Consider the following 22916-nt stretch of genomic DNA (forward strand, 5'->3'; position numbering starts at 1 on the left):
TTATTATTTTGACTAATTTTGAGCTATGATGTCACACGCGGATTCATGCATTAATTAATCCATAGCTTTTTTATGATCACACTCAACAAGTAACTAATCTATTACACTTTCACTTTAACTATATCATTATAATACTAAGGTTTTCGTGTTAATAAAATCTTAGAAATGGGCCCAATCAACCATTAAAAAACACCAAAAAATAACAACCAAATCAAGATATATATATATATATATATATATATATATATATATATATATATATATATATATATATATATATATATATATATATATATATATATAAACTTTAAAAACGGTAAGAAATCAATATATGGGCCTCCTCAACTAACATTCATATTTGCAACAACGGTAACATCAACATAAACACAAACCACAAACACATGACACAGCCTTCCATACTCGGTTTATACGCAGTTTTGCCAGATACCCTTTTCCTTCGCACTTAAACAAACATATTCATCATCTAATTGGATTCTCACTTTTTCATTCATTACTTCCACAACACATAACACTTCACCACTTCTTCAGAATCTGTAATCTTCAATCTCATTCTTTTTAGGAGTATTAACATTATATTCCAGGTATATCTTTATTATTCTCGAATTTTTATTTTTATTTTTTCATTTTTTGATTTTAATGTGAATGAATAAATAGTGGGTATGTTCATCAAATAAAAAAAAAAAAAAAAGTGGGTACAGATGATTTTGTATTTTTTATGGTGGTTTTTCTTTATACTGTATAATATATACTTTCAATTACTTTATTTATTCAATAATGGCGTTTTTAATTCTTTATCATTCAAAAATCCTACCTTTATTTTGCTAATTTTTTTGTGTAATTATATAATGTAGGGTTTTATTTGTTAATTTTCTGCTTTAATAAAGAAAAACGCAAATTGCTTCTATTGCGTTTATCAATCTTTGGAAATTTGTGTTGTATTGTTGTTGATTTCTAAGACTGGTGTCAATTTTTTTTTGATGTTACGAGCACCATTTTTGCCTAGGTTTTTGATGTAGTTCACTTTCCACTTTCTAATTTTAGAAAGTTTTGGGTGATTTCTTAATCTGAGATTTTTGGATTTTGTTTGACTTTTCTTTTTTTGTTGCGCTTGAATAACTGAATTTTACTTGTGTAAGCTCTCTCGCTTTTGAATTTTGACACGTAATTTTTCATAAATGAAATAAATTTTTATTTTTATTTTTAATATTTTTATCACCAATCACTAAAGATTTGCGAACTAAGCTAGTTGCCATCGACAATTGATTTGTTATTAGCTTGATGTTATATTGTTATGTACTCCGTATTATATAATGGTTTCGTAGAAGAGTTACCTCAGTAGTAGACACCTGTTTATGTTTGTGTTGAAATTTCAACCCTTTAGTGTAAGAGTAATAATAAACGTGCAAGGATATCCTTGCCTGATGTTCCCTGTACATAATTGACTTTGAGAAGGTCTGTACTTCTGTACTGATTACGGCGAAATGATCTTGCTGTATAATTTAAGGGTTTAGTGCTAATCTGGATAAGTATGGAATTAAGGCACGACACAATTCTTGGTTTTTGGATTCCCATTTTCAGTTTATCATGGGCATACAGAAATGTGATCTTGAATTTTGGTTTTAATCCAAAGTAGTGTTTTAATACTTATTTGTAGTCTTGCCTAATCTGAGAAATGGTAAACAGGTAAAGGAATGCATGAAAACTGTTGTTCTATATTGAACGATGTGCATTGTGTATCATAGACTGAGTCTTCGTTATTAGAATTTTCCGATGTTGTCCATTTGTTGCTGAAGTAATATTAGGGAAAGGAGATAAAAACGGCAGGTGAATTTTCATGTCAAATTGAGTTGTTTGAAACTTGTGTAAATGCCCTGATGACAACAGAATTTGAGTTTGCAACATAATTTGAGTTCGACTCAATTCTGTAAATGAGAACAGGCCCTAAGTATGGCTACTTGGTAATCCTTACAGCACCCAACTGCGGATTAAAGACACCATAGCTTTGCTCTCATTTCCTAGATTGGTGTTTTTTTTTTTCTTTTTTTTTAAAAAAAAAAAAATATATATTCTTGTATAATTTGCAAGTTGGCACACAAGTGCATGTTCCTTTTTCGTTGAATTATATGATAGACTTTAGTAAATTAAAAAAAAAAAAAAAAAGAATTACTATCTGCTAGTTTGTTAATTATAAAAAGAAGTCTACCATAATGCTTAGCTTATTAGTATGTGATGAGATGTTAGTTGACAGGGCTTAAAAGATGACGCTTTATATTCTATTTTAGAGGCATATCTTTTTCTTTTTTTTTTGGGCAATTATTAATCTCATTGCTGTTTATCTAACTCCCTCACAGCTGCAGGTTTTCATTATCTTTGAAGGATGGCCGACCTTCAGGATATTGGTATTTCGGCTGCAGTAAACCTTCTTACAGCACTAATATTCCTCATAGCCTTTGCCATATTCAGGCTTCAACCTATTAATGATAGAGTGTACTTTCCAAAATGGTATCTAAAAGGAATCAGAGCAAGTCCACCGCATTCTAAGGGTGTGAATAAGGTTGTGAACTTGGACTTTAGAATGTATTTGCGGTTTCTAAACTGGATGCCAGAGGCATTGAGAATGCCAGAACCTGAGCTTATTGAGCATGCTGGACTTGATTCTGTGGCTTATATTCGAATTTACCTTCTTGGGTGAGTTTTTAATTTGATGTACTTATAACTACATCAATTTTAGTTTTATAACCAGTGTAGAAGTGATTCTTTATCTTCTGCTGGATTAGCTTGCGTTAGCTGGCCTTTAGTAATGGAAGCTGTCTCTGGTAGTTCTTTGAAAATTGTTGACATGATTTCTTGCACTAACTACATACGAAGTATATCTTTTCGAGGTTCTATTTATTTATATTTATATTTATATTTATTTATTTATTTTAATGTAACTATTAACAGCTAAATCAAAAGATTCAAGCATGTAATAGGCTTTGTAAAAAATTAAATAAGTATGCAAAGTGCCTGAGACTGCTATTACAACCTTTTCATAATATTCATTCCATCAACTTTTAAAAGTTATACTGGCCCCCGTTTAGTTTTATAACCAGTGTAGAAGTGATTCTTTATCTTCTGCTGGATTAGCTTGCGTTAGCTGGCCTTTAGTAATGGAAGCTGTCTCTGGTAGTTCTTTGAAAATTGTTGACATGATTTCTTGCACTAACTACATACGAAGTATATCTTTTCGAGGTTCTATTTATTTATATTTATATTTATATTTATTTATTTATTTTAATGTAACTATTAACAGCTAAATCAAAAGATTCAAGCATGTAATAGGCTTTGTAAAAAATTAAATAAGTATGCAAAGTGCCTGAGACTGCTATTACAACCTTTTCATAATATTCATTCCATCAACTTTTAAAAGTTATACTGGCCCCCGTTTAGTTTTATAACCAGTGTAGAAGTGATTCTTTATCTTCTGCTGGATTAGCTTGCGTTAGCTGGCCTTTAGTAATGGAAGCTGTCTCTGGTAGTTCTTTGAAAATTGTTGACATGATTTCTTGCACTAACTACATACGAAGTATATCTTTTCGAGGTTCTATTTATTTATATTTATATTTATATTTATATTTATTTATTTATTTTAATGTAACTATTAACAGCTAAATCAAAAGATTCAAGCATGTAATAGGCTTTGTAAAAAATTAAATAAGTATGCAAAGTGCCTGAGACTGCTATTACAACCTTTTCATAATATTCATTCCATCAACTTTTAAAAGTTATACTGGCCCCCGTGCCCCCCCCCCCCCCCTCTCCTTTTGAGACTCTGTGCAAGGTGGATACTTACTAGTATGTATGTATGTGCATTTTTGTTATTTTTGCTGTAATTTTTCCTTGGTAGTCATTACAGGCAAGTACTCTTGGGGTTTCCTCATCCTTTGCTTGCTCCTTTGCATTCTTACTTGCACATAGGGTATCAGGGTATGGTAATTATTGTCGTCTGTAATATTGATTCTTGAAATGCATGTATAAATTTATGAACATTGGTTTGATACTTGTTTGATAGTAATGACTAAGAACTTGGTGTCTCTTCTGCTGATCTAATTTTGAAAGCGTTACTCTGCAGCTTGAAAATATTTATTCCTATTGCGGTAGTAGCATTTGCTGTTCTGATACCTGTTAATTGGACTGGAAAAATGTTGGAAGGTGCTCATGATTTGACTTTCAGCAATATTGACAAATTGTCAATATCAAACATTCCATGGGGATCAAATAGGTGAGTCTTATACCTTCTGCAGAGGCTTAGTCTCTATTGTTAGCTTGTTTTTTCTATTGACATAATGATCATTACCTTATATTGTGAAAAGTTAGAACGATGCTTGGTCTCCGTCCTTATACATTACAGATATTGGGTTACGTGACTAAAAGTTTGGAAATACAACAATTAGATAGTCTGACTTGTTATTAAATCTGTTGACAAGTGACAACCAGCAGCACAATCTGAAAGTGAAACTGCGGTGTCTTCTTTTCATATGATTAGGTTAAGAACAAATAATGAAATCATTTCCAAAACCATCTTTCCTTTTTTTTTTTTGGACAATCAAGAAAAACAAAACAGAAGGAAAAAAGAGATAGTTACAGGCCCTTCATAGCTTCAGTGGCTAGGATATGGGCCTCAACTACTTTACATCTATTAGCTTTAATAATAACAATCAACAAAGTTACCTAAATTCCTGCTAGAAAGTTTAATATGTTCCACAATTTGCTTGATCTCTATCTCTGTTCTGTTGATGTCAATGAAAGCATTCACCAGCTATGCAGAACTTGTGTGCATAATAATATTCTTTCCTGTGAGATAAGTGCTGTTAAGGGCTAACATAGCAGCCATAGCCTCAGCTTGGGAGGGAGATGAAGAATAAATCGGAGCCTTCCCTCTTTTAATAGCCATGCCATATTGCCATTCTCTTCAACAGCCCAACCTGCTGTAGCTCTCCACGAGCTATCTTGTTTGTGCTTATTTTGTTTCCAAGCTCCATCTATTGCAATGATAATTTTCACCAATGATATTGCCGCAGCTTCCCCAGAATATGGAAGGAGGATTGGTAGTATCCCTGGTGCTTGTAATAGGCTTTATTTTGTCTCTGACCTGAGCACAGCCCCCTAGTCCCATCTGGTTTTCCACTGCTGCGCAAGCTGGATCACATTGTGTGGTGTGCCTGGTTTTAATCTAACATAGCAGCATAGCCTCAGCTTGGGAGGGAGACGAAGAATAAACCGGGGTGTAACAAACTAACAGTTAAAGTCTTGTAATAAAATCGAATTATGCAATAAAGATTCAATCTTGGGGAAGATGGGCAGCTTTTTGATTAACTTGAAAATGGAAATGGCAAACAAGAGCAGCTTGAGGCTACTAGTCTCTATTTAGCACCTTTAGGGCACCACTCTCTAGTCCTAGAAATTACTATGATCATGCCTAACTAGCAATTCCTACCCTCCCTTTCTTATATTTACACAAGCTGACAAAAGAAGGACAAAACAAAGATGCAGCAGCTGTCATGATCTCAGGGGCTGCCTCACTGATTTGGTGGTGACTGCCCTGCTGTCACCTTCCTTGACAGACCTCCCCTCATTGGCTCCTCATTACTTGGCTGACCCCTCCTTCGCACATAAGTAATCAAGCCACGGTCCTTAGGAGTTAGTGCACTCGTCACACGGGGCCTTCCCTCTTTTAATAGCCATGCCATATTGCCATTCTCTTCAACAGCCCAACCTGCTGTAGCTCTCCACGAGCTATCTTGTTTGTGATTTCTTTGTTTCCAAGCTCCATCTATTGCAATGATAATTTTCACCGATTATATTGCCGCAGCTTCCCCAGAATATGGTAGGAGGATTGGTAGTATCCCTGGTGCTTGTAATAGGCTTTATTTTGTCTCTGACCTGGCACAGCCCCCTGGTCCCATCTGGTTTTCCACTGCTGCACAAGCTGGATCACATTGTGTGGTGTGCCTGGTTTTAATCTAGAAATTGCATTATTCCATTTTACCCCAACACTCCAAAGAATACAAACAAACTCCATGATTGTATCTTCATTGCTGCCATCTAGGGAGAAGTAGGAAATATAATTTAACACCAACTCTCAAGATTAAGGTCACTCCTAATACAAGTGTTAATACCCAACATACTGCATCTCCATATCCTAGTTGTCATCTTGCAATCTCTGAAGATGTGCTCCTGAGACTCCTCCTGTGCCTTGCAGAACCTGCATAAGCTCTCAACCTTAATGCCTCTCTTCTTAAGATTATTTGCAGTAGGGATGGCATTATTTATGATCTTCCATACAAAGATTTTGTGCTTAGGCCATATTTGGATTTCCACCATTTTTTCCAGAAGGAAGGCTCTTCCTTTCCCTGCCTATTACCAGACTGGGCGTACCAATACCCTGATTTTGTAGTGTAAACACCAGAGGCTGTCGGTCCCCACTCCCACCCATCACGTGCAATTTTTCACTGGGAAAATGGAATAGTTTTCGCTACATGAGAAGAAAACCATTTCCAATCGACGTTACTCTTCCAGTTGCCTTCAATATCTAGTAGATCGGTAAGACGGTAACCATACAGAGTCTGCGTTCCTCATTTCCCTGCTTTAGCTCTTTACATTTTATGATTTTATTAGTTACCCAGCAGTCATTATCAATCCTTGTAGTACTGCTATTTGCAAAATTATTCATCTAAGCCCTTCCTCTCACGGTAAAGACTAAAGATGCTTACATAGCAGCTTTGACCTCTCCCTTTCTGCCTTTGTTAGAACCATCTTTTATTATGAATGTATTGATATAGTTTTGAATAAGCATATAAGGGAGTATGTTAGGCATTTTGCTTGGTATGATGAATAACTCTCAAAATGACTAGGTAGCTTAGAGCAACTACAATGGTTGGCTAATTTATTTAATAGCTTGGCATGCCAAATCATCTTCTTAAGCTACAACAATTCAAGATATGTGTTGCTCCAATGGTTAAGCTAATTGTAAATTAATTTATTTTTAAATTAATAATATTTTTTATCTAATAAATATTTGCCAAGCTAATTAGCTCTACAAAGCTAATTTGCTTGCCAAAGCTAATCAACAAGATGTGCAACAATGGTGTAGCTACTAGCTTAAGCTTTTTAATATTTGCAAGCTAGTCCCTTTTCCCAACCATTGGAGTTGTTCTTATACTGGATGGTGGACATTTCAATGACTTTATGAGATTTACCCATCATTCTGATTAGGATACAAGTTTAGCTTACACATTGATGTTGTCTATAACACTTTTATGCAAAGCAGACCAGACCTGACATATTGCACAACTATTTTATTACAGATTTTGGGCTCATATTGGGGTGGCATATTTTTCCACATTTTGGATTTGTTACATGCTATATAGAGAGTACAAAATAATAATGACCATGAGGTTGCAATTTATCGCATCTTCAGATCGACGTCCGGACCAATTTACTGTAAGTGTTTTGACTGTTTTTTTTTACTAACGATTTATGACTGAATGTTTTGCATTGAAAAAAAAAGTTGGTACCAACATAGGACTGTTTGTGCTGATTCATTTTCTTATCTGACCTATGTGTAGAGAGGGCTAGTTGACTTGTTTTACGTGGTTTGTTTAGGCAAGGTCCTGAAATAGCTCAGCATGTGATACGTAAATCTGGAAATTCAGAGTTATAGCCCCTCCCCCCCCCCCCCCCCCCTCCAAAAAAAAAAAAAAAAAAAAAAAAAGATATGTGTCTTATCTTTTATTTTTAATACTCCTTTGGTAAATGAACCTTGAATGTCTCCTTTATTTCCTTTAACATCACAATAGTCAGAAGATTAAGCTGAGTTTTGTGGCCACAATGCTGTCTTCTTGAATTAATTTTAATGTATGGGTACCAACTGTGTATGTGTGTGTGTGCACACTTGTCTGTGTACCTCACTGGCACACATAATTTGACTGTGTGCTTTAGTGCTAGTGTGGCTGCCTGACTGGTCTACATTCACGTACTTTTGTGATGTACATGACAAGATGCTATATTAAAACAGGGGTCGGTGACAGCTGTAGAATCTGCTTCAACATTTATTTGACAAATTGATACCCTTTTCAGGTTCTTCTGAGAAATGTTCCACCAGATCCTGATGAATCTGTTAGTGAGCATGTTGAACATTTCTTCTATGTGAATCATCCGGACCATTACCTCTTACATCAGGTATAGTTTTCCTTATTATTATTTTTATATTTTTATATTCATTATCAAGTATTTGTCCAGCTCAAAAATATGCCAAAATATGTTTTCACGACTTTTGGTATATCTGTAGTGACATATTGGTTTAGAGTTACTGGATTATACATGAATAATTCATTAAGCAGTAAATATGTCTATAAATATTTGGCCATTAGGTTGGAATGAAATGTCATCTGTTGTAGGTCTAGTATCGGCGGCAGAGTTTGTATAAGTAGCTCTAGTGGTTTTGTATGCAACCTAATTGCTAGACTGATCAGCTTGTGGTTTTTAAACAATTGTTTTGCCGCCATCTGAAATTTTAACCCTGTGTGTATTTTAATATCGTCATTCGTGTCAGGTGTCTCTATTTCATCTTACTCATACCTGACTTGTGTTTGATGGAGATCCCATAATTTAAAATATCTCATCATGTTTGCAATGTGTTTGGATTGAAGGAGATGGAGGGAAAGGAAGGGAAGGAAAATTAAATTGTAAGAAATTGATCCCCACAACAATGGAGAGATTTGGAAGGAAAACTCATCATTCTTCTCTCCCCTCCCCTTCCTTCCCCTTTCTCTATCCAAACACACTATTAAAATTTGGAAACTCTTGGTTTAAACAGTGATAAACAGCTTGGTCATAATGTAGTATAAAATTATGACCTGACTTCCAAACATAAAAGCAGTAAAATATGCCCTTTAAAATTTTAAGTTTGATTTTTAATATTTACCAAAACATGTAAAATCCCAACTGTCAATCTATGTTGTTATTCATTTTCTGTTCCTGTGCTAATTTTACAGGTTGTGTACAATGCCAATAAACTAGCAAAGTTGGTCGATAAGAAAAAGTCTTTGGAGAACTACCTGACCTACTACCAAAATAAATATGAGAGAAAACCTTCAAAAAAACCCACTATTAAGGTACTCTCCCTCTTTTGAGTTTTGAGCATGGGTGGAACATTATTTTTTAAGCATCTTGTAGATATCAAATTTTGGAGGAATATGTTTTTATCGTAAATATATATATATATATATATATATATATATATATATATATATGTAGGGGGGAGACTTTCGTGATAATTTTTCTTATATGAGAATTTTTCTTATGTGAGAACACTTTTTATGTTCTAAATTTTTACTCGTATGTTTTTAAATTTTAAATCTGATGTTCTAAACTTTTTCCCAGGTGTTCTAAATTAAATTAGATGTTCTAAATTAGAACTAACATGTTCTAAACCATAAACTAGTTTAGTTAGATGTTATAAATTTCGAATGACTTATTCCGAAATTTTAACTTATATGTTCATAATTTAAAATTGTGCGTGTGTTTTAAGATTTTTAGTTATATATTCTATATTCTAAAGCATATGTTCCAATTTTTACTCACATGTTCTATATTTTTACTTATATGTACAATATTTTTACTCCCATTCTCTATATTTTATACCAAGTGTTCTAAATTTTTTATTCACATGTTCTAAATTTTAAATCAGATGTTCTAAAATTTTAATCATATGTTCTAAATTTCATAAAGCAAATTTTTTAAAATTTTACTCACATGTTCTAATTCTTGAATCAGATGTTTTTAAATAATTGCTCACACACATGTTCAAAATTATTAGTCATATGTTCTAAATTTAAATTTGAGTCGCATGTTCTAAATTTTTACTCACGTGTTCTAAATTATAGATTAGTTCTCATATAAGTATGAATTCTCACTTATGAAGCTATTCTCACCGGATCCCTCCCCTATATATATATATATATATACGTACGTGTATATGTAGGATAAAAAATAGGATGGGGTGTTTGGTATGCATATGTAGGCCATGTGGTAGCTTGTGTTAATTTTTCTCATTCTTGTTGTTTCCCTTCACCTTCTCATTATCTTAATCTAGTAATTCCACTTACAGACACTATGCAAGATTAACTAAATTTTAAGAACATGTCTGAGTTCTGCTCTATAGACAGGTTTTTGTGGTCTTTGGGGCACTCGTGAGGATGCAATTGATTATTATGCCAAGGAGATTGAGAAACTTAGTGAACAAGTAAGCAGCTTCTACTATGTTTTTTACTTTTGTTGATTGTAACCAATTTTCTAACTTTTACTTTAGGTCAACCAGGTGGATCTAGTGGCTAGGTTAGGGTGGCCTTTCCAACTGCAGGAAATGCTGTGTATTTTTTCATTCAATAGTTACTTATATGGGTGGGTCTTGACTTGGGTAGTGAAATTAACATAAGTTGCAGATTTAGAAGCTAAATTGTACATAAGTAAGCTCTTTTATTGCTTTTAAACTTATTTTTTCCTGTGTGTGAGTTGGTCTTGACATTTTCTCCTTTTCTTTTCTTTTGCAACCTCTCCTATAATCTTCCACGTATATGTACAATTTAATCTTCCTAATTTGAAAGTATTTTCTTGCATTATTATATTTTTGTAAGAATTGAATAATGTCTTATATATTTGTAGATTCAAATCTTTGTTGACATGCTAACAGTAGTATTCTCTTATAGTTTCCCCTATACTTTGTATGATGCTTTTTTTTTTTTTTTTTTTTAAAAAAAAAGGTATTGTAGTTATCTCATTAATTTTTTATGGAAATTTGAACGGTATATTATTGGAAGTTAGATTAGGTTGGTTGCCGTTCAAAAAAAAAAAAAAAAAAAAAAAAAAAAAAAAAAAGATTAGGTTGTTTTTTCTAATTTTTTTGAGAATACTATTTTCTAATCCCTTGAGGCTAGCTTCTTGTTAATTTGTTAATTTAGGTCATAACTTGAGGTTTCCGACTTCTTTTGGTGATATGACTAGCAACTTGTGAATATTGTTTTTTGGGCCAGAATTAGAGGTTCTGACCTTTGGCATTACACCTAGTCAAAGCAGTTGATTTAGTTCTTAATAATCAGATTGATGGAGTTTACTGGTTTGCCCCAACATATGCTTTAAATGTAACAATGATGTATTTTAAACCTTCTTCCAAAGTCGGCACGAACAGACAAAACCATTTTACATCTACTTTCAGTATAACTTCTACCATATTGAAATGTTTTTAATGAGGTTTGCCAAAAATTAATTGGAACAAAAATGTAGAGAACTTTAGGAATGAACTAAATTGGACTAAAATGGAAAGCGTATGTAGGTAGTATATCTTAACTTTCTTTAAAGTCCACTACTCATGTAATTAACCTATAATATTTACTTATAATTATTCAAATGAAAGTTGATAGTCTAACTAAACTTATCACCTAAATGTTTATGCAACGATAGGTCTTCGAACAAACGTGAGATGAAGGGAGAACTGTTTTAATGCTATTGCGTTCGAACAAACGTGGGACAAAGTGGTATAATATTAATGCTACTGTTGCAACCTTATTTCTTGGATTATAGGAAAGACTTGAAGGCCAAACTGTATCCTCAACTTTAGGTCTAATTCAATCTACCCAAGTCCTAAACGTCAACTTTGGGTATAAACCTTTCCGAGGATGCGTTCTGTTAATTTATCAACTTATATGATGTTATTCCATCTATATTAATCTGTACTTATTTAACTAAGATGAATAGAAAAGTTTAATATCGAGTGTGTGGGTATGAGATTGATCCTTGTTTGCCATATAACTAGTTAAGAATTTGAATGATGAGAGGAGGATGTAACTTTGTTGTTGATATGAATTTAGTCATGCATGTAGATAAGAAATATATGTGCTAGTAAAGTTTGTAGTTGGACTCCTAATCAATTTGGTACAGTCATCAAATGTATGTGAACTTATGTGTGTGTGTGTGGTTTTTTTTTTAATTTTTTATTTTAATTTGCAAGTTTCATTTGACTTAAAAATTTCATAAAAAAGTACTTTTTAACTTTTTATGCTATAATGCTTAAAATATTATACTCCATTCATTTCAAATGCTAAAATGAGGGAATTAGTCGAAAGTGAGTCCCTTTTTTTAAAAAAAAATTGGCTGGGAAAGAGATATTATTCAATTTATTAAGTGAACCCATGTGAAGTAAAATAGGTAATTCTCTTTACCATAACAAGGATAAATTGAAATGTGATAGAACTCGAAGGAATTGGAGGAGTATAGTGTGGGAATTATTTTTTAGATAAAAATTTAATTCATGAAAATTACTACTCCCTAAGGGAGTACATGTGGGTTTTTTTTATTTATTTATTTTTGTTTATTTTTATAATCATAACATTTAAATTTTACACAATTCACACACATTCCTTTAGACAATCTTTATTTTTCTATACAATACAAAATAATTAACTCACCAGGTTCAATTAACTAATTTTTTAATACAATCAACCAGTCTAACATGCTAATGCAATCAAATATCAGCTATTCACTAATCTGTTACAGTTGTATTTCAAAAAACTGATCATGATTTAGTCCTACATCCTTTTATATATCGAGAAACTGATCACATGTTAGTCCTACATCAGAATATAATCCTACAACCTATTTGCTAATTAATTAGATTATTTCATGTAGGAAGCTGCAGAGAGGGCACGAGTTTTAAGTGATCCAGAAGCTATATTACCTGCAGCATTTGTCTCATTTAAAAATCGCTGGGGAGCTGCTGTTTGTGCTCAAACACAACAAACAAGAAATCCTACTGTATGGTTAACTGAATGGGCTCCTGAACCAAGTGATGTTTACTGGGATAATCTTGCAATACCTTATGTTGAACTCAAGATACGAAGGCTACTTATGGCTATTGCCCTTTTTTTCCTCATATTTTTTTATATGGTCCCGATAACATTTGTTCAGTCACTTGCCAACATCAATGGAATTGAGAAGGTTTTCCCTTTTCTTAAGCATTTAGTTGAAAAGTAAGTCATCTTGTTGCTATTGGTTATCTTTGTTTATGTCTGTCACATTGTTTAGTTGTGCATTCATACTTTGATGCTTTGATTATTGAACTGTAGTTTATTGTTAATCTGCTGTTCCTCTACATTCTATATGTTATTAATTACTGTTTCACGGCAATGTTATTGAGAATTGGAGATTTTAAGTACTTTCTCCTCCTTAGAATGATCGTCGTTCTATAGTTCATTTGACAATCAGTTTTTTTTTTACTACCTCTGTCCCGTTTTATTTGCCAATATGAGATATTTTTGGTCAAATAGTAAAGTGGGACGGATGTAGTACTATTATTTTGAATGTTATGCTAGTGTAAATCTAAAAATTTGACCTAATTTTTAATATGTTATATATATTAGAAATGCTAAAACGACTTATAATATTGTGAGAACTGCTACAGCAACTTATTTACCTATGTTAAACTCTTCATTTTACCTTAAGTATGACTTGCACAAAATATTTCTTAGTTATACATAATATAACTCAATATGGATTCTAATTATGTTTAATTTTTTCAGGGAAGTTGTCACGTCTTTTATCCAAGGATATATTCCTGGAATTATACTGAAGATATTCCTCCTCCTCATTCCAATGATTATAATGTTTATGTCCAAGATAGAAGGCTTTACTTCATTCTCATCTTTGGAGAGAGTAGCTGCAAGGAAATACCATTTATTTATACTTGTAAATGTGTTCCTTGTAAGTATAATTGCAGGAACAGCACTCGAACAGCTCAAAACGTTTCTGCATCAGCCTCCTAGCGAGTAAGTTATGTTTGATAAAGATTATCTATAAATAGTAGGATGTTGTGCATTCATTGTTTTCATACTAGCATCAGTTATTTTGAAAAATTGTGATATATACTTGAGTTCGATTGCAAAACCAAATTTATCTTTTCATTTTTGGTTGAATTTTTTAGCCTGTTGTCAAAGACCTATTATGTTACTAAAATCCCATCATACCTCTAAAGGAGAAGGTTAGGTGAATTGTATATAGGCTTATTCTTCAAATCATCCGAAAATTTTTATTTATTTATTAAAAGTTCAGATTTTACAGTAATTTTTTTTTTTTTTAAATCTTTGTAATGAAATTGAAACTATTACTTTCTTAAATTCCTTTTCTGAAAACGAAACTTAAATTCAGATTATACATTAATTTATTTTAATTAATTTATTTTTAATAATATTTTATATTGAATTATTACTTTTAATTTCCTTTTTCAAAACAATAGCCTACTTTTTAGTTAATTTTACCTACTATATTTTCTTTTATTCTTTTACCCACATCAAACATTTATGAGACCATGCAAGATTGTTGAGTTATGTAATTTGCAACAGCAATTTAGAGGCATCTTATATTGTCTCCCATAATCTAATGGTGTATTTTTATGTAGGATTCCAAAAACTGTTGGGGCATCGATGCCCATGAAGGCCACATTCTTTATAACTTACATTATGGTGGATGGATGGGCTGGTGTTGCTGGAGAAGTCCTCAGAGTAGTTCCTCTAGTTATGTTCCATTTGAAGAATACATTCTTAGTTAAAACAGAAAAGGATAGGGAGCAAGCAATGGATCCTGGATTCCTTGACTTTTCTGTTTATGAGCCTCGGATCCAACTTTACTTTTTGCTTGGAGTAGTTTACTGTGCAGTAACTCCGATACTTCTTCCTTTCATCATTGTCTTCTTTGCGTTTGCATACCTGGTTTTCCGGCATCAGGTATGCTCTTTTTCCTGCTATGAGGCACACAAGTATATGCAGTCAATGTGATATAAAAGAGTTTCATGTCTGGTTTCTATTCATAGTTTGAGAGCCTGTGCAGAATTTTGGGTTGGTCTTGTGAAGTTGTGATTTTAAGTGGAAACAGAAGCTAGATACTCCATTAATTGTATATAGTGATTTGATTTTATGTAAGAATTTGGAGATTTATCTTTAAAATGGCTCTATTCTTGTTGATGATTAAATCTGATCACTGAAAACATAATTAACTCTTTCTAGTTTCATCAAAATGGTTGAATTTTTTGAAAAATTGAAATCTGGTAATGATTCGAAAGAGGCCGTTATTTAATATATATGGCAATGCTTTAGCCTTTTTAAAAATCTGTGGCAATGCCTTTAATTATTCACATGTCTGATCAGTACTTTGTCACAATAATTTTAGTTTTATTTTTCATTTTTTATGTGGTGGACTCATTGCCTCATTGGCATGTAGAAACTATTACTCATTGTTCAATGATATATACTTGATGCCGTATTTCTTGTATGATGCCTTAAGTTTACTTATGTTAAAAGGAATGATGTTAATTTAACTACTGTATCAACTTAGCTAGTAAATTGTTCTCCTACTGTGCTTTGTAGGTACTCTTTGGTCTTGTCACAGAACTCGTGAATATTCATATACATTTTTTTTGGAAGGTTTCACATGCATATACCTTGACAAAGGGGGACATTATAAATTACCCTTTACAGACTTGACAAAAGAACATTATAAATTATCCTTTACATGCAAAATAGAAAATGATTATAGAGAGCTTTATTCTGTAGGAGAAAGAAAAAAACCTCTCTATCTTTTGTTTCGATCAATTTAGGATTTGTTAGGTATCGATTAGGCTGATTTAATAGTATGCATAAATATCTTGACCAATGCACTTTAATGGTTCCACCCTGTTTTGGCTGTTTAATTTTTCAGTTATTTCCTCTTACATTTGACTTTGGCTGATGTATCTTGTATTTTACATCGCTCGATGTTTGCTTATTTTCCTCCAATTCTCTTAAAATATTGTGAGCACTGGAAGTACCGTGCTTGGAAGAAAGCATTTTCTGTCTTTTACCCCTTGTAATCTTTTTGAACCTTAACATTACAAGCTGAACATATCTACCCTGATATTGTAATCGTTGATGAATGCTGATGGCTTTTCCTTTGTTTTTAGATCATCAATGTCTATGATCGGAAATATGAAAGCGCGGCAGCTTTCTGGCCTGACGTACATCGGCGCATAATTATTGGTCTTGTTATATCACAGCTTTTGTTGCTAGGACTGTTGAACACAAAAGGTGCAAGGATGTCAACACCAGCATTAATTGTCCTCCCAGTGTTGACAATATGGTTCTATAGAGTTTGCAAAGGACGTTTTGAATCAGCATTTACCAGATTCCCATTACAGGTAAGTGTTATTAATCAAACAGTGCGAGTATTATGATGTTTATTTTGTTTAGATGCCTGGATATTGGCAAGACTTTTAATGCCCTGGGGATAATACTTTAGAAAGTAGGAAAATTTATATAGAAACCATTTTGATTTTTTGGGTTTATAGGGGAGCCACAATGACAGATGATGTAGACAATATTAATCAAAAGGCATCACCATCAAAATCTTTGATAAACTATGCTAGTTGGTGTCCACAATTTCGAGGTTTTAGTTTGCTTGATAATCTAAATATGCATTGGACTCTCTCTCTCTCTCTCTCTCTCTCTCTCTCTCTCTCTCTCTATATATATATATATATATATATATATATATATATATATATAACCTGAGAACAGTTAACCTAAAATATAGTGAACTTTAGAAACATGTAGCTTTCGATAGTTGCAGCACTATTAGAATGATAAATGGTTTTTCTTTCCTTTGATTAATTTTGTGCGTGCGCGTGCCTACGTACTGACGGATCCATGTAGTGTAATGCTAAAGTGGTTCACAAGTTCACCAAATCTTGGACAAATTATTTGTCTTGTCTTCTACGCACTTAACATATCTTTTTGACCTTGTTACACAGGAAGCAATGATGAAGGATACCTTAGAACGGGCAACAGATCCAATGCTGAACATAAGAACTTACCTATGTGATGCTTATTTACATCCAATCTTCAAGGGTGGTGAGGTTTATGTTCGGCCTCCTAGTGACGAGGAAGAGGGTGCTCCACTTGTAGCAACAAAACGATCACAGAGGAGTAGCAAAGTTACCTCTCTTGCCAGTTCAGAAGCTAGTGTATAGTGTTTGTACATTTGAAGAAAATTTTGTTTTCTTAGGTATAATGTTTGTACATGGTTCAGTAATTTGAGTATAAATTTATGTAAGAATTGAAATAAAACTAGAACAAGAGTAAATTTTTTTGTGGTTTTTACCTTCCATCACCCCCCATTGTATATTTGCAACTAAAATATTAGTTCAGCAAGAAGTATCGATCATTCAAGGAGGACAACTTGATGAAAGGTTGTAATATTTGTTACCGAATGTAGAAATTAATTTGATAATTAAATAGTCATACGATATTTGTAATAGCATTAAGAAATAAAAAATAATATATGCGAAACAATTTGGATCAAAGAATCAATAACAATCTTGTTTTAAAAAAAAAAATCATGAACAATACCACTATTGGGGATGTAGTGCAGGCTAAGATTACCAATTATTTGCATTTGCATTCAGTTTTTTGAGGATGAGGGCAATTCCTTCTTAAATTTTCATCATCATGCAGAAGAAACGTCTACTAATCCCAGGCTTTCATTTTGTTTCCCGAGTGTTTCATTCGGAATAGAGAGGCTTCACGTCTTTTATTATCAGATGCAGTTTGGGTTAAACATGGGGACCAGGTTGGACTAGGGTGGAATCTGCTACAATTACAATTCGACGATTTTAGCAACCTATGTAGAAGGGGCTATGACCTATCTAAATTGTTTGAAATGGGCTTTACTTTGATAGATGTGCTCGATGGAAATTTATTGTAATTGAATCTAGTAAGAATCAAATTGAGGAAACATTACAGAGCATTCAACTTATTTGGAGATTGAGACGGGACTTGGTCACGGAAGCTCATAATGGGCTCTCAAGTGCCATTTGAAGATGGTAGTTTTATACTTTTATATGTGAACATGGGCTATCGGGTGTTCCACGTCTGTCTCAATTGTCATACAATAGTCATTAAATGTATGAGATGCAAATTCTCCGACATTATCTAGTTTGATCTTCTTGATCGAATAATTCCGGAATTTAGCACTTAAGCGCATAATTTACGCAAGAAGTTTTGCAAAAGCAACAATATGGTGTAGAGGAGACTAACATGTGGCCAATGTGTTGAGTCTGTTGAGGCATAAATTAACACGAGAAAAATACGGTCCCCGTAAATGTCTCCTTGTTTTCTTTTGAGAAATGCAAGATTTTCACTTTCAAGTTTGCCTTTTGAAGGATTAATGATTAGTTTTCCAAGTGAACAAGTTTTACGATGAACTTCATTTGACTGTGGAACACGCATTTTATTTAATGGGTGCCAATTTGAAATTCGAATGATCTTTGTCATTATTCTTGTTCTAAGATGAACCAAGCGGTAATTCGCTTATATTAAACATTTTTTGGTCACCTACCTTATGGTTAGACACCAAATATGTTTCAATTGGATTGATATAAGTAAAATACAATCATAAGGAGTATGCTTTGTTCCACTTTTTCAAAAATCTCGTGATTGCCAGATTTTCTTTTGACGAGATACATATACTTATTTTCATTTACGGTTTCCACATGGTAACAATTTAGAAGTAAATTTTTTAAGCTCAATAAATTCGAGTTTTACTAAAATATAATAAGGGGCCGTTTGGTTCACACGGGGTAATCGGAATGGAATGAACAAAGAGAATGGAATAGAATGAAATGAAAATACCTTATTTTTGCTTTGTTGTTTGTTTTAAAAACAAAGGAACAAAGGGAAACAATCCCACCACCACACTGCCACCACCACACAACCACACATTTCATTAATTTTCCACCTTTTCCAGCCACCGAACCCCTTGCCGCCCTTTGCTGACCCTTCCCCGCCCCCCGTCGCCCTTCGCCGACATTCCCTCGCCCCTCGCTGGCCACAAAAAGGCTCATCCCTCCCTCGAAAAACCTCCCTTAGCAAGAAAAACCCTAAAAACTCTTCTCCCTCCCTGTAAAAGGAAGGAGTTATGTCTTCGATAAGTGCAATTACTAGATATATCAAGGATCACGATTATGGAGATAATTAGTTCATTCTATAGGGTCGTCAATGTTTGTTGCTAGATATGAATATTGATCTTTGGTTGGTTAAACAACACAAAGCCTTATAGAATGGATCATATAAGGTCACACACAAGAGTATTGGGTTAAACAAGTTAGAGGTCCATTATTAGGCCGCATGAGATTATGACATACCATGAAAGGGTTTGGGCTAGAGTAGTTTGATTAGGGATAGGACTTTGGGCTTGACATGGACTTTTATCTAGAGATGTGATCTATAAATAAGATCCATGCCTAGGGTTGACATAAGTCACAATAAACAATCAGTAAATTGTGACACAAGGCAACCAGTTTTCAAAAGCCCTAAACTCCCTTTTCTCTCACCTCACTCACGGCTCTCCCTCTCCCCTCATGTCCGTACGGCCGGCGCCCATAGGTGGTGGTTATCGTGGTGGTTCTTGGTTAGTTTGTCTCTCTTCTCTGTTGAAGGTTGATTGAAGCATTCAATCACGACTATCTAGCATTAGTGGAGGTTTAATCCGTGCTCGTGGACCAAGTAGAGGAATCACGTTTGGGGTTCTTTATCTCTCATTGTTCTTGCTCGATCGCACGTGGAATCACACTTCAAAGGTACAATTATATGTTCTTTATGTGTTATGCATTAGATCTTAGGATTAGGTACTATATGAATATGATTCATGTTTTCCACAATTAGTACCTATAAACTCCTACATAAAACCCATCGGCCAGTCCTCCCCTACCCTCAAAACCCTAGCGCCTAGGGTTTCGAGGGTGGTGGGAGAGGCGGATGACGGTTTTAAGGTGAGGGAGAAGCGTTTGTAGGGTTTATGGGGGTTGTGGGATGTTTTACGAGGGAGGGGGCAGATTTGGGGGGCAAGGGGAAGGGCAGCGACGGGAAGGGGAGGGGTTTGGTGGTTGGAAAAGGTAGAAAATTAATGAAATGTGTGGTTGTGTGGTGGTTGTGGTGGTGGCGGTGGGATTGTTTCCCTTTGTTCCTTTTTTAAAACAAACAACAAAGCAAAAATAAGGTATTTTCATTCCATCTTGCCAATCTCTATAGTATCTCACTACGTCTTCAATTATGTCTACCACTTCCTCTTCGGTTTTATTCATGATGGGACCTCCGGCTCCTCCATCTAAACATGAATCCCCTTGAGGACTAAGACCTCCATTGAATATTTGAATAATTTGGTAAGTAGGAATTCCGTGGTGAGGACATTCTCTTTGATACTCTTTGTATCTCTCCGTCCCATGCTTTATAGAGGCTCTCACTAGGCTTTTGTTTGAAACCTTGAATCAAAGCTCTAGCCTCCTCCGTTTTCTTTTGTGGATAGAAACGGGATATAAACTCATTGGTCACTTTGTCCCATGTCCTTAGAGAATTTAGCTTGACCTCCTTGTCTAGACATTCTAAGGCACACCCTATGAGGGAAAGGGGAAAAATCTTGAGGCGAATGAATTCTCGGGAAATTCCATTCTCCTTGATAGTATTACAATATTTTTCGAACTCCTTGAGATGATTTAGTGGGATTTCATGCTTGGCCCCACTAAATTGTCGCCTCTCTATCAAAGTGATCATTGCCGGCCTTATTTCAAATCATTCGCCGGTGTTGTAGGTGGAGCAATCCTACTCTCAAATCTATATGCACCGGGAATCCCTAATTCTTTCAACGCCACCCTTGGATTTTCTCCCATTCTTGCTTAGCTTGTTCCTCTTGTTGTGGTTCTTCTTCACTTGAAGTGCTAGAACTCAAAGATCATCTAGCAACCCTTAACCTTGCAATAGTCCTCTCAATCTCAAGATCAAATGGCACTAGTGAATGATCACGTGCTTTATGCATACAATCTCAAAAGAAATGATTAGTATCACGGCTACAAGTGTAGCCTAAAAAGAAAAATCTTTTTGAATTTTTAATTAAGGATGAAATAGACTCAACAACCATAACAAAGCATCAATATTATTCCCCGGCAACGGCGCCATTTTGACGTAAGGAAAATGTAGGTCGTTTTCTACCCTTCCCTAGATCCAAACTAAAATTATAAACACTCGACCAACCTAATACGAGTATATGGTAAGTCAACGGTCGAACCCAAAGGAATAAGTAGGTTAGCCTAGGTCAAGCTACTTCGAAGATTGTAGAAAGATATGGTTGGCACTAAGGTATCAAAAGCTAGATAAATCGAGAAATTCAATATGCTAAACACTAGGGATATAGGTTCCACATGCAAGCTCAATGATTATGCTAATTGATGGATCACTCAATCAATTCAAACATTACAAAGGACAAACAATAGTTGCAATCAATGGAATCCAAAAGCTATCTCCTATAAGCCAAGCTAGGGTTCACTATGAATGGCTAACAAGGAAAATCACATTCAAATTCAATTAATTAAAGCTATTCTCAAATCAAGGGTTCATGTCATTGAAATTTGCAATGCAATCTAGATTAATCTTATAGGTTAATCACTCCTAGTCTAATTAATCACAACACAACTATGTCAACCAATTTAATTGCAACAATTCAATCAATCAAGGATCATCAACTAGCAAAAATCATCAATCAAGCATGCTTCCCCTTCTCCTTAGCAACTAATCTACTCACTAATCATGGTGAAATTGAAAAACAAAACAAATTCAATCACAAACATTTTCATTTCAAGTTTAATCAAGAAGAAATTCAATCATTCAACAATTTCTAAAGCAAAGATTAAAATTCAAATCAAACATTGAAGAATTAAAGGTGCAATAAAAATAAATTCAAGGAAAGAAATCTCTCAAACTTTCATTGATTTGAAGAAGAAATCCAAGATCAAGTTGAAATCAAAGATCAAATTGGAGTACAATCAAGTAATCCTAAGCTTCTCTATCTACTTTCTCTCTCTTCTATTTTTGGAAAACAAGCGTCAAGTACATAATAAGTCGTCTCTCCTAAATAAGAAAAGTCAAAAGCTATAAATAGAAAATATAGCGAAGAGGATTGAGGGTCCTGATGCGAGCGCGCACACAGTAGGGTCTACGCGCACGCATAGTGAGGTCTGTGTGCGCGCACCCCTGCTGTGGTGCTCATGGCTTGCCTCCTTTGCTTGCTCAATCGATCTCTGCCTCTCCCGAGCATCCCTATCATTGGTGCACTTAAGGCGATGCCCACTGTAGACACCCATTTGTGTCTCCCCAAAACAAAACCCGGTGATGAGTACCTTTCACGTCGAATCATAATCGAATGAGTGAAAGTGGGGAAAGTTTAGTGTTGCGGAAAGTTTTAATTTCTTTTCTCTTCTCTCTATTTTTGAAAACCTATTTTAAGAAAACAGCCAATCCAGTTCAGTTGGTCCATGATATGGGTCCAATAGTAGTGTAGTTGGATAAGGCTAGAAAAGAGCTTTCCGACGATATATTATAAGCCCAATTCCGATGAATGTTGAGGAAGTTATGGCCAATTTACTGAACTGGGCTCAGTTTGAGCCTCATATGCGGCCCAATGATCTAGAGGAGGGCCTAATATAGATTTATCATTCCTAATGCAATTAGGAATGGTTTTAGTCTTCTAGATTCTTCTAGAAGGTTCTTTTCATTCCTAATTCAATTAGCATTGATAAATTGACTTTTGTTGACTTTTAGAGTTTTAATCAGAATAAAAGAATGTTTTTGAGGAAAATACGATTTTATCCTCCCGTACGGTCAATTTCTATCTTATTCTAGAAAACACGTCAATATCTTAGTGAGCGCCAAACGCCAGCATTAGCGCCTGGCGCTAATGTCAGCGTCTAGCGCTAATCTGGTTTTACGCGTCAGAACTCTGTTTTGATT

At 34.3% G+C, this 22916-nt stretch overlaps 1 protein-coding gene and 1 non-coding gene across 3 annotated transcripts; both read left to right on the plus strand.

The window, feature by feature from the left end:
- The first annotated feature begins 308 nt into the window (after positions 1–308).
- On the plus strand, positions 309–17250 carry LOC145624005 (hyperosmolality-gated Ca2+ permeable channel 1.7-like). Of its 2 annotated transcripts, none has more exons than XM_081676930.1 (12): positions 309–602; positions 2373–2709; positions 4133–4282; positions 7368–7503; positions 8140–8241; positions 9057–9176; positions 10226–10306; positions 12745–13085; positions 13635–13880; positions 14510–14834; positions 16046–16279; positions 16892–17250. In XM_081676930.1, exons 2-12 carry the CDS (start codon positions 2399–2401, stop codon positions 17108–17110), a joined length of 2265 nt encoding a protein of 754 aa, XP_081533056.1. In that variant the 5' UTR covers positions 309–602; positions 2373–2398; the 3' UTR covers positions 17111–17250. The 2 variants fall into 2 exon arrangements, with proteins under 2 accessions (XP_081533056.1, XP_081533057.1); XM_081676931.1 differs by having other exon boundaries at positions 2379–2709.
- Positions 17251–20309: 3059 nt separating this feature from the next.
- Positions 20310–20419, plus strand: LOC145625941 (small nucleolar RNA R71). Its single transcript, XR_014110832.1, has one exon. It is a non-coding gene; the product is annotated as a small nucleolar RNA R71 (small nucleolar RNA).
- Positions 20420–22916: the final 2497 nt, after the last annotated feature.

This window comes from Chenopodium album, chromosome 3, assembly GCF_948465745.1.
Source record: "Chenopodium album chromosome 3, dcCheAlbu1.1, whole genome shotgun sequence".
Lineage (NCBI taxonomy): Eukaryota > Viridiplantae > Streptophyta > Magnoliopsida > Caryophyllales > Amaranthaceae > Chenopodium > Chenopodium album.

Coding starts and splice junctions, on each gene's coding strand:
- LOC145624005 (XM_081676930.1), top strand. CDS start 2,399: ATGGCCGACCTTCAGGATATTGGTATTTCGGCTGCAGTAAACCTTCTT. Junction 8,242..9,056: donor ACCATTACCTCTTACATCAG/GTATAGTTTTCC, acceptor CTAATTTTACAG/GTTGTGTACAATGCCAATAA. Junction 13,881..14,509: donor CTGCATCAGCCTCCTAGCGA/GTAAGTTATGTT, acceptor ATTTTTATGTAG/GATTCCAAAAACTGTTGGGG.